The 13,311-nt window shown below is 38.8% G+C and overlaps 1 protein-coding gene across 8 annotated transcripts in view; it reads right to left on the bottom strand.

Annotated features, from left to right (window-relative positions):
* NEK6 (NIMA related kinase 6) overlaps positions 1-13,311 on the bottom strand; it is a 248,128-nt gene that overhangs the window by 44,402 nt on the left and 190,415 nt on the right. For 7 of the 8 annotated variants that reach the window (XM_039506269.1, XM_039506271.1, XM_039506267.1 and 4 more), the window contains 2 exons: positions 5,463-5,606; positions 3,844-3,906 (listed from right to left, as the gene is read on the bottom strand). In XM_039506269.1, the coding sequence (XP_039362203.1) occupies positions 3,844-3,906; positions 5,463-5,606 (207 nt within the window). The remainder of the gene's footprint in view (positions 1-3,843; positions 3,907-5,462; positions 5,607-13,311) is intronic. The other variant, XM_039506275.1, reaches the window with a different exon arrangement.

Below are 13,311 nucleotides of genomic sequence, written 5' to 3'. Positions count from 1 at the left end.
GTCACACTGTTAAAACCTTACTCCTCTCTCAGAACATGGACTTGCTCTGCCTAGTGCCTTACGCATAGAAACATCCACTACACCGTCCTCAAATTGTACTGCAAAGCACAGTAGACCTATGTCAAGTTTTGAAATGTGAAATACTACTTTTTCTAAGAACCACCTCTGTGCCTCTGTAAAAGGCCTTCAGTTATTTATACGTAGCTGTAAGAACAGCCAGCATGGGAGCTATCAATTAACAAGAGATGAGTTGCAAATATTGATTTGACAAGTTATTAGCTTTACAGCACTGAGTGAGATGCATTCCAGTTGCTGATACTGACAGACGTACTGAAGCTGGCCTCTTAAAATCCTCCCTAGTCTCTAAACAAAACCTTGAACAACTCTGCCTCACAGCCTTTTGGGAATATAACTTGCCTCTGCATCAAATTATCAAAAAATGCTGACCTGTACAATGTCATTAAAAACTGCTTCTCAAGTTGACGTTTAGAACTTTGATTACTCTTAGTTGTGATTTGTTCAATTTCTCAGAAGCTGACTTATATACATCATGGGTAAAATCTGTCATTTTGTTTGATCTTTCATTTGAAAACTAATATACATTTGAAAGAAGTGGCCTATTGGCAGTATCAACTAATATATCCCTTGTGCATTTGCAATACAATATGATTTATCAAACGGATTTTTTAAACCATACTTTGAGCTCCAGCTTATTTGATGGGGCTATGTAAGTATTCAACCAGCAACGATTGTTCACAGCACAGCACGATTATTCTTTACTGCATTTTTCAACCAGGAATTTATATTGTCAAGATGGGAGAGAGACTTATGACAGTAATGCTTAAAACTCCCCAATTCACAGTCATTTTATGTAGCAAATAACTAAAAAACACAACTCAAAGTATGTTGTCATAGGGCAATAAATAAGGATCAAAATGCAAAAACCTTGGGAGGCTACAGCAACTCCTGAAAAGGAAAAGGAAAAAAGAATTTTAAAGAAGTTCCCTGCATTACTAAGGCTGTGATTTTTAAAATGAAAGAATTTAAAGTTTCTTATTATTTGTCCCCACTTATTCAATTTGTGTATGTTCTGCATTTCATTCAGATAGGAGATTGATCATCAAATATCCACCTTCACTTTTTTCTAGTCAGTTTCACCACTTCCTGTTTCTCATACACAGATACAATGCTGAAATGCTTGAGTTGCAAACACTGACGGAGAATGGTTGATGTTAAAGAAAAAAATTAGGTTTAATTTGAAATACTTATAATACTTTTCAAAAATACATTCACTGAGCCCTATTAGTACATTTGCACGTAAGCAGAGTATACCTACCCATTGTTCCTACAAGTTTAAATGTAAAATGGACAGAAAAATCAATTCAGATACAAAATATTAATTTAACTAGATTAATTTCCAACCTTAAAATGGTACAGATTTTATTTTTTGAGTAAAAATTTTTTAAAAATCAACTGCTACATTTTGGGCTTAAGTGAGTGGGCAACCCGTCTATAACAGATTTCAACCCACTGATTTTCATCAGAAAAATCTCATTCCTAGCTGTCTTGGAGTGAGTAAAGACACATATTAATTTATCCTGGCAGGATTACTAAAACTTCAAAAATACTTAAGGTAAAATTTAACATTACCCTAAAAAAAATAAGAACCTGGAAAAATGATGCAGTTAAAGTTTTCCATAAAGATAAGTGACATGTTAGCATAAGTTGCTATGGATTCCAAGCTAAAATGGCTTTTTATTCATAAAAATATGTATCTTGGGTAATGTATGCATCTGTGGAATATGAGTAGGTAATATTTTCAAATAAATCAATTCAATTTAAAAAAAAACAAAATATGAACTAGTAATGAATCTAGTCTACTTGTATAACCGGAGCCAATTTACTACTGGGATGAAGTCCCAGTTATGGAAGAAGAATCATAAACTAAGTCTCTGTGCCCTATGATTTACAAAAGTGGCACATTTGCTGCTCTTTGGAAGATAGTATCACGTTTTTCAGGACACACCAGGACTTTCTTGATCTTGAACCTGTAAAGCTGACCAACTTAAACATGCCGGCTGAGTTACAGCCTGATCCAACTCCCATTGACCTCAAAGGGATTTGGAACAGGCCCTCAGTTCTGCCAGTTGAGGCTATGTATAGCAAGAGATACTTGGGAGAACAAGAAGAGTCAAAGAGCTAAGAATGGAGGAAATTATATGTAGATATATATATTTAATTAATTATTTTTAAAACAATACAGTGGATGGGGAAGTGCTAATTATCCCACCATATCATACCATCTCTTACTACTCTTTTCACAACCCAGACAGTACAGTATTCACAGCTTGACATCTGGCTCCTTGGTGAGTTTTACATAGGAAGATTTGGAGTTGCCTCTGGTCATCTCATACGGTTAGGATGATAATTGACTGTCTACGAGCCCTTGTCATCTTGGATATTTTATTTTTCACTCACCTTTGAGTCTGATAAATTTGCACATACTGTCCTGAATAAGTCCAGTGCCCCACAACCAAACAATCTTTCTGTAAGATTCCACATCTGAATTGTCAGGATCCAAAATTCTCTTGGTGAATAGTAAGTTTGGCATTATTTTCCTTTTCATTACAAACTCTTTAGCAGGTAGACTAAGCACAAACATAAACAGCTTTGATATAATTCTAGCTATATGCCCATACTACATAACTGCCACAGGCTAACCAGACTTTCACCTACAGTAGTATAATGATATCTGATATTCATCAGAGGAAGAGCTAATTCCTATTGCTACACTAACATTCCATTTTGCATATGTAAGGAGAGATGTAATAAGATGGCTTCCGGTTGGATAAGCTCTTGTATGAATTCCAGCTGTTACCACCGTGAAACGAATGAGGGATGTTCTCCTCAGGCCATCACTTTGTGTATACACAAACTCCCACCAATAGCTGTTATCCATCCCTGCCAGCAGGTGTTCTGGAAAGGCAGACCCTTGTACAATAACTCAAATCAAACTATGAAACTCATCCTTGTTATGGAAGAACAGCAAAAACCGTATGATCCAATTGCAGAAACCGAAGCTGAGTTTTTCTTACCAGACGTTACATGCAAAGTCTACTGAGTGTAAACTACCTGATTAATGAACCACTACCCAATGTCGGGAGTGCCAGGAGGGGAAAGTTGCACTGATACTCTCCTGCCACCAATTTCCAAACTTTATTTTGTTCATCACCTACTGGCGGAGCCTGTCTCCTTGTGCCAAAATAGCATGCAGTGTCTGTGGCATATTTAAATTTGTTCTGTCGTCTATTACTGTAGAGAAAAAGAGGATGCGTGTACTGTGGAAACAACCCATGCATTGTCAGCACTTAAATAACCCCAGTTCACACATGACATGTGGACTCAAATACATAGAAATGCACATGCCCTCTGGCCAAAACCTGGCCAGCAGGTGATGCATAATCACTTTTATGAAAAAATACCTCCCAGCCAATGCACCTGCCATGCTGTGTGCAAGATCCATGGAGGAGAAAAGAGATACTTGTGCATAAGGCAAAAAGGAGCAGAATGGCTACCCTAGAGCTCTAAAGGGCAGAAAACTACAAAGAACCAAGAGGTGAGCCAAAAGGTACATATTGCACAAAACTGCTATGGAAACTAGTTAGATAAAACACCCTGCAACCAAAGAGGGGTCCCACTGCAAAATTCCAGACAGGAATTGTAAATATGTGTCATCTTACTTGATTTGCCACCCAACACAAATAGTAATCTGCCTGCACAGACATAAAACAAAATATTCTCAAACATGAAAAAGTAAAAATAAGCCACTGTAGAAATTCTTACCTTCAAAAGGTCAATTTCTTTAATGCAATCCTGTCTGGCCTTGGCATCCATCATTTCGAATATCTTCAACATAAGACGAAAGTGAAATATTTTAAAATAATAATAATAAGGCAAGAAAGCAGATAAGCTCTACTCATTTTAAACCAGCATTGGTTTTCTTGCTCTTCCTTAACTTAATGAATGTAAGTGTCCTATTGCAGTCACCAGACTTGCATCTGGTTGACATATTCTGTATTTTAAAACCACTACAAACTAGGAAGCAGCAAAATTAACATTAGCACCTTTTGGCAACATGCTAAATGGTGGGGGAAATGAGATTTTAGTTTGTAGATGTTTTACCTATTTTGTGACCTTAAAAAAAAACAGTTACTTAATTTAACACTGTTTTCACATTGTGTGTGAAATATTTTTTATATATATTTCTATTCTCTCTTTAAACAATTCAGAGTTGTTCTTCCTTCACAGATTCCCATCCATTAATTAAGAGTAATTAGCGTTAATATTCATTCTCTAATAATCAGAGAGCAAGTCACTGATAATAGGAATTTAAAAGATACGCTGAAGGATTAAAGGCGAATTTCTTCAAGAAAAACACTGTTCTGAACACTATGATATTTTAATCTAAGTTTGTGATATATTTGTGTGCTGCATCTTCAGAATTTTGTTTTAAACAATATAACTAATTATAGTAGAAAGAAAAGTAATTTCTTTTTATTTAATTGTGTTCCACCAATGAAAGTCTGGTCACTGAATATCTTTGTTCATAATGTCAGCTGCTCCTCTACTTCTGGATACTAATGACTCAGATGAGAAGAGCAGTGAGCCATCGTTTCCATCTCTAACTTTATGTCCTCAGCCATCTGCCCCTTATCCGTCATCCGGCCTTTTATCACACTCAATATTCTCATATGATAGCCCATGTCAAGATGCCAGATCCTTAATTTTATGGCTATGCCTATTAAAACCTTTGTTTTTATACATATTATCAATCAAAAATGAAATTGCCATATTCTAATAGAAAAATAAAGGAAAATTAAAAGTAGTGTGAAATGACAATCCTTTTTACACTGGTGATACTAGAAGTGTCTAGCTATTCCTAGATGCAACGGTCACAAGGGATCAAGATTAGGCAGCACAAACACATTAATTCAAATCTGGTCAAAATGGAAGCTGGATTTGTCCGCCCTATGTGGAATAACTGAAGAAGGCAATTAGGAGGAGGAAGCAGAGAGTCAGGGCTTGGGTTCTACTCCCAGTTTATACCACTGACTCACTGTGTGACTAACTAAATCAGTTAACCTCTGTCTTCATGTATCCATCTGTAAAATGGGTATGATAGTACTCACATACCTCAAATAGGCCTTATCCTTCTTAATTAGTGTTTATGAAACTGACCCTTTCAAAGGTGTTGCTCTATATGGGAGCCAAAAATAACTAATGTTTATGACAGCAATTAAGGACAAAAGGACTTCCAAAACAGCTTTCTGCTCCTCGGTTTATTTCCACTGGTGAGAGAATGCTCAAGGGGAAGCAAGCACTTCACCTGTAACATCTGCGCAAAGTAAGCAGAAATCTTCCTTTTACCTGCAATACAATAAACTACCATTTTAAACACTCACCTGAACTTTCTTTAAGGCCACGGTTTTTCTGTCCAGAAGGCAAGTTGCTTTGTAGACTTCACTGAATTGCCCACGGCCAATCTTTTTCTCTATCTGAAAATCTGCCAAGGTGCAGCGATATGGATATGACGTCAAATGTCTCTGCTTATTCAAAAGAAATAAACAGCCATTGAACTAAACAAATCTGACAAAAACATGAGCAGGTATTTCTCCATCCCTCTCCTTTTCTCACTCACAGACAGCACCTTCTATTGCTTGATAATCACAGTAAATATTGCACCTAAGCAATCTACAGGGGAGCATGAAAAGCCAGGCGGCCAAAAAAAACCTCTATTTTATGGAAACGGGCTGAATTTCTCTCTTCGATTACAACTTCCCCTTTCTACTTCAGACCACTTACAGTTCAAACTACCTTGTGCCAGAGTACTGAACAGTGAATATTCAGTGCCACTAAAAAAAACCCAGCATAGATCCATGAAGTCCCACAAAATGTATCTGTTTACAAAAACTGTTCGTGGAATCAAACGGATCGACTACATATTAAAACAAACAGATCACAAGATTGTTTTAAAGGCAATAGGTATAAGCAACATACACTTTCAGGTCAAATTAAATAAAAACAGTCAACTTATCTAATACTTCATTTGAGGATGCAAGAATTTCAATTCTTCTGTAGTAACTGTGGCAACAAAATTTGCATTCCATAACACTGGCAAACATTTTCACTTCTTATGCAATTCTGCATTTTTGTGTATCGCCCATTTTAAAAATATTACCCATAGAAAACCCAAACATAAATCTAAGCACATTAGTTAACACTAATGATTACAGAACAATTGCACAGAAAGAAGCAAGTTTAAAACTGTAAACATGCTAATACTTTTGGTCTTATTTCTGATGTGCAAAGAACTGAACCTAGGCTGATTGATCTATGGACACAATATATTCATTTTCAGTCTAATTCTACTGATGTTACTGGTGCATCTAGTTTAGTTCGTTAAAATAAGGAAAAAAAGGAAATAAAGAGGGTGTACTGGTCTCCTGTGTAAATAACTAATTAGACCCAAACTGCTGTCTCTCCAGTTACTTGCCCTCAAATCAACTTTGCATATTATTTTCACCAGGGACAGATTGAAGCCTACTTTTGAGCAGTCTCAGGTAAATATGTGGTTAGGCAAGTATATACAGTATAACAAGCATTATGTTCTCCACAGACCAGGAACTACTCCCTAGAGCCATTCTGGTCTCTTCTATAATTAACATGAGTGCTAACCAATGTTTAAGAACAAAATTAATGACTAAAAGTTGCTGTGCATGCCAAGTACAGTATTTTTAAGCTTCAATATCTTAAGCCATTTTTGAGTTATTGTAACAAAATAAAAAAAAATTAGACCAGTTTGTAAATCAATCCTTTGTAAACTTTCATTCTTTAAATATAAATTATTTACAATTGAGGCCCTAGTTGACAATCCCAGCAAAGGTACCCAGGATTGAACACGATATGGAAACTGTACATTTTGATCATTTGAAAATAAAGGAAAATTAAAAGTAGTATGAAACGACAATCCTTTCACATACCTCAAATATGGATATGGAAACTGAGAAGCCAGTCCTACCTACTATTGCCATGGCCTAACCTCTTCTGTGGATAATGCATATTTATCAGTCCAGTACCTCTCACTAGCACTATGCTCATGGCAGTACAGAATCTCTTTGGACTTTATATTTGTTGACAAGTCAGATTACACTTCCTTCTTTGCAACATCGGCAGAAATAAAAGTTACTAAAATATACAACTTAACAAAAGAGTATTTTTTTAAAAAACCTTCCAGGGTTATAGCTGTTTGCCCAATTCTGAACTATAACCAAAAATAAATGAAAATATCTTGTTGGCAGAGGCTTTGTGACCAAGATTATATATTCCTCACACAAAACATTGTAAAAACTCCATGTTCCTCAGCTGGAATTTTTGAGATACCTGAGCTAAGAGATTGCTGAGCATTACAGTTTGTACAGCAAAGTCATAGCATTTTCAGGAACTACCATCACCTTGACAAATACAGAGCAACAACAATGGAATGCTATTCCACTGGAGCTGTAGGGAAGATGAAAGGACAGGTTGTATTAAAGACTATGAGATACAAAATATAATTCAGTATAATAAATTGTCAATTAAAAGACTATCCAGTCTTTTCATCCTTTGTTCCCTTTTCCCAATGTCACTTTGTAGCTGGCAATATATTTTGTTGCTACACCTTCTAATACATGCCTAAACTACTTCCCCATCACAGTTGTTCCAGGGATTGCTCAAAATGAGCATTAAAATGTAGGATAATTCTCAAAGGACTATACCATTTGTGAAATATACATATGGGTGGTTATGAATTCCAGCCAAGATGAAAATACCACAATACTATAAGGTTCAGTCAAAGTCTCCTAATGCAAGCAGGCACATGGTTGTGAATTTAACTCCAGGTCATCTTCATCAACTTTCCCAGTTTAAGTGCCCTAAAAGAGCAAACACACTCATCTTCCCATGAAGTGACACTCACAATCATTGTTTTTGAAACATCAAAGCCAAGGGTCAATTTTTCCACCCCAGGAACTCCTAAACTATCTGAAACTGATTTTATTACTATGGGCTGAAGAACCACAATTAGAATTTTAACTCAAGTACAATAATTTATACAAACAATTAGGTTAATTAACGACTGGCATTTAGTTAAAAAAGGTCAGTCATGTGGAAATTGGAAGCTAATTACAGGGTATGTTTTCTTTTAACCATTATATTCTACAGCTTCATTTCTTTCCCTTCCCAAAAATCTGTACTTGTATGGAACGCAGCATGCTCTCCCACCATACTCCTCATGTAGCCTGTGATCAAACTTTTTGTTTTATTCAATAAGATGAACAGGCTTAACAAGAGTTTTGCTGTGTCATCTCATGTTTACAGGTTAGAATGCACTGCTATTAAAATTATAACAATGATTCAGGGCAAGTTTCTCCTCTACAGTGCTGCACTGCACATTCTAGACTTGTAGAGCAGTAGAACTTTCACCAGTACTGTTTGGAGAAGAGAGTTTTGGCCTCAGGTTTGTCAGGTATATAACACAATGTTTATGCAACAGCTCCTTTAGCATCCTATGAAGTATTGTTTCAGTTACTCATTATAAGTCTAAAAATCTCTGCTAATATTAGGAGCAATGGGAGGCTGTATAGAGTGAATAATACTAGCCAACGTTCAGATTCCAGAGCCATGGCAACTCTTTAAATTTACTTTCTATGGGAACATAGTATGAGAATTCTAAGTCTAGTCCATAGAGCAAGGGTGGGCAAACTATGGCCTGCGGGCCACATCTGGACAGTCTCTACATAAAAGAATAAATGGAAACAAATCTGACGTCAAGAATAACAACATTCAAAAACCAGTTGGAGAACACTTCAGTCTCCCTGGCCACTCGATTACAGACCTAAAAGTCGCAATATTACAACAAAAAAACTTCAAAACCAGACTCCAACGAGAGACTACTGAATTGGAATTAATTTGCCAATTGGACACCATCAAACTAGGCTTGAATAAAGACTGGGAGTGGATGGGTCATTACACAAAGTAAAACTATTTCCCCATGCTTATTTCCCATCCCCCTACAGTTCCTTACATCTCCTTGTCAATTGCTGGAAATGGGCCATTTTCATTACCACTACAAACAGTTCTTTTTCTTTCCTGCTGATAATAGCTCAGCTTAACTGATCACTCTCCTTATAGCCTGTACGGTAACACCATTGTTTCATGTTCTCTCTCTCTCTCTCTCTCTGTGTACACACACACACACACAGAACATGAAACAATGTTAATCTTCCTACTGTATTTTCCACTACATGCATCCGATGAAGTGGGCTGTAGCCCACGAAAGCTTATGCTCAAATAAATTTGTTAGTCTCTAAGGTGCTACAAGTACTCCTCGTTCTTTTTGCTGATACAGACTAACACGGCTCCTACTCTGAAACCAGATTCTGAGTAGATACATTTTTCTTCACTGATTAACTCAGAAGAAGAAGAGCACACACAGATCTGGCCACAAATATTTGCACCTCTTGGTTGGTAAATATCTAAATATGGAAGCTTCCCTCCTGTTCTGTCCCTACACGAATGTACTCCAATGAAGGTGGATTCATTCAAATATCCTTTGTTATACAGTAAAATCATTGTACTAACTGAATACGGACAAGACTAATCTAAACAAGGTGTCTCACTGTTTAAACACTCAAGATGTGCTTATTTAAAGAAACAAAAGCTGCAACTGTAAATAAGTGGCTCCTCAGACAGAAAACCTATTGAGTAAGAACTGGATGTTTGTGCAAGAACTTTTATAATTATGGGGTCAGTATTTCAGAGCACCAGAATGACCAGAAGGAATTGCTGTAGTTTTGTGGCAATATGTGCCTACCACAGATACAAGCCTAGTAAAAAAAATATGGCCTTTGCTTATGTCAACAATGGTATCAAGTACAGCTAGAAACATGCCTGCTGATCTGCTATTTTGGTTTCACTCTACTAAGGCAACAAATGGCAGCATTTCCAACCAATTACTTAAACTTACCATAGGACATACAGTCCTTACAAGGCTTTGGGCTATGTATGCACAAATCCACTCTTTGAAATTTACATAGACTATGAAACTGTGATCAAAACCAAATTTGCGCCCCACTAACTTTTAAATCATCACACATGCCAATGCCTAGCCATATACATGATTACTCCTGAAGGCATTCTCTGCCAAAAAAGTAAAAATTCTGCACATAATATTTTAAAATTCTGCAAGCTTTATTTGTCAATAAATAAATGCAGAGACTCCAGCATGGCAGTGGGGAGCACAGGCCACTGGCTGCACAAAGGTGGGAGATCATCCTACAGCCTCCCCACCCAGGGGACACACACTCAGTGGTGAGGCTGCATCCAACCAACACAGCACAAGGCCTGGGCCTGTCCCAGAAACACCTTGGGGCCCTGCCACTCTGTGCCAGGTGTGGGGCAGGCAGGCTCAACCAGGAAGGATCCAAGTGTGGAGGGGCTCATTGTGGGGGAATCCAGGTGTGGGGTGAGAGGATTCTGTGTGGGTGCAGGCAGCTCAATGTGGGGGTCTAGGTGCCGGGGGATCTGGATGCACAGAGGGTTGTTTGGGAGGGGGGCAATTCCCAGGTGCAGGAGCAATGGGACTCTGCAGGGGCTTCCAGGTGAAAGTGGCTGGGGCTCAGTGGCAGGGTGTGAGGGGGTCTGGGTGCTGGAGGAGTGGGGCTCATCAGTGTGGGGGTCTGGGTGCTGCTAACTGAGGATCAGTGGTGTGGGGGTCTGGAAGTGGGGGCTCAGGGTGGTGCAGGGGGTGGGGCTCATCAGGGTGGGTGTTTGAGTGCAGGGAGCTCACTGGAGAGTGGTGTGGGTCTGGAGGCAGGAGGTGTGAGTGCAGGGGGCTCCAGATACAGGGGTTGAGATTCAGTGGGGTGGGTCCTGGGTGTACAGGGTGAGGTTTGGTGGGGGTGTCTGGTATGGGAGGCCCGGATGCACAGGGGTTGGGTGGATATGGGAGCAGCTGCCCATACAGTGACCCCTCCACCCGCAGCTGAGGAACAATGGGGGCAGGAAGCAGGGGAGGCTGCTGAGCTTCCTGCAGCTGGTGTAAGTTTCTGGTGGTGGGTCTGACACAGCCCCAGCCAGTGCCTGTAAGGGAACAGGAAGTCCCCCATCCTCTCCTGCCTCCAGCCTAGCCGGAACTAGCAGCTGACCCCGGCTCAGGGTAGGAGCCACGGGCTGAGGTGTCCCCAGCCCTGCGGTGATTCACCTCTCCACCAACTGCTCCGGGTGCCTGAAACAATGTACCTGCACAGCTAAAGAGTGGTGCGTGACTGCTCTTGCAGCTTCCCTTTACTTCCCTGTCAGAAAGTCATTTTTCTGTGAGGAAGCTAAGAAATCTGTGGGGGATATGAATTCTGCACACACGCAGTGGTGCAGAATTCCCTCAGGAGTACATGATGGACACCTGAATGCAAGAAAGTGATCCACGTTTAACATGAATAGTAGCCATTTGCTTTTAATAAATTATCACACCCTAAGTATGCATTTAAAATATTAATTTATATATAAAAACACTCTTGGTTTAAGTGTATGCCAAGAAATATATCTAGCAACTTCTTAACTTGAAAAATAAATAATGCTAATAGAGTGACGGGGTAGGGGCGGTGTTTCTCTCTCTCTTCCTTCTCCCCCTCCGCCACCCCAAAAAAAACCCCACTTTTAATATGGCTAGCAGAGAAAGTCTGCTTGCCATGCTGGAGTTAACACTGGGTGATGACTGGACACCTCAGCTGATATGTTCTGGCATCCTCCAAGACTACAGCTGCACATTTACATATGCAATGACCTAGATTTGCATTTGCTATCGCAACCTATCAGACCTAATTAAAGTAACAGAGTTTTCATATAAAATAGGAGAGGATGTTAAATTACGGCATGAACCAAAGAGCATGCTCAGGTCAGATCAAACCATACCAAAGAACTCCCCATTGATTAGGATAGTGTATTTTTCCCTATGCCTATTTAAAAATTAACCACTTCCTATTTGTTCTTATATCTAATGCTAAAGGTGACTTCTGTCACTGTCTGTAATTCTTCTGACTATTGATACAAAGGAAAGGAACACACTTGACTTGGCTGGTAAATATCTAACTAGGAAAATTTCTCTCCTATTCTGACGCTTATACAAATATATTTCACTAATTTCATTATTTAAGAGGAACTATGTTTTCCTAGGTCCTTTTCAGTTCAATCCCTAACAATACTGTTCAGCAAGCTGTCAAGGAACAGACAGAACTGCAGAAGTACAAGTCATGGATTACAAGTGGATAGATTTGCAAAATGTACAATTCTGTAAAACTAAAAGGTAAATTCAATTGACCCTTCCACCACCATCAGGCACACGTATCCTACCTAGGGGGCCTTCCACATTTCCAAGAGTGCAGCAGTCTAAGTGCAGGTGCCAGTGTTTGAAGGAATATGAGACAGAATCTAGCAATGGATCCTTCAGAACGAGGTTGAGACACATTGATGGGGCAGCTTTGTATTTAGTCATTTTTTTAATGTTCAGAGTATGTGTGAAATTCAATAATCTGAGCAGTACTAATTCCAAAGCAGCTATAGGACTGGATCTAAACTGGGAAGAAATAATTTTGAGCCAAAGGCTGCTCTGTCCTTAGCTACACAATAAGTAGCATTTTTTTCTACTGTTCCGTAAAAGAACAAGACAAAAATTAAGCTCAACTATAACCCTTATTCAAATAAAGCAGATCTTCATTTTTAAGGAGAAATCCAGAGATCATTCCAAGAATCAGCTTGGGCAACGTGTCTGCAGCATGCATTCCTTGTGAACTGTAACCGCTGACACAAGAACGACAAATCTCAAAGTCAGAGGAGAACAGTACGGAAAAAAGCAACCTTCCTCACATGCTTAAAGGAGAAGTTAACCAGATCTTTCAGCACCAAATGGTGGTGGTTAATGGGATTTCCTGCCAAATAGGAGAATTAATGAGGTTTTACATTCTAAACAACCTAAGAGAGAAACTCCTAAGAGACATATGTAATAAGATGACTAATTATAATCAGCTGCAGTGATATGAACCTTAATTATTAAGGAAACTCAGCCTATATACATGTCAGAGTGCAAAACAGTTCAGACAGATAGGGTGATGGTAGATGAATTCCTACTTATAGATTTATATATTTACCCCTTTGTAGTAGTGCTTGGAGTAGAGCAATGGAGGCCCTGTTATACTGACACAAAACTAGACTTAGAAGGCT

This window comes from Mauremys reevesii, linkage group 19 (genome assembly GCF_016161935.1).
Source record: "Mauremys reevesii isolate NIE-2019 linkage group 19, ASM1616193v1, whole genome shotgun sequence".
Lineage (NCBI taxonomy): Eukaryota > Metazoa > Chordata > Testudines > Geoemydidae > Mauremys > Mauremys reevesii.
This window is presented reverse-complemented; position numbering and strand designations above follow the sequence as displayed.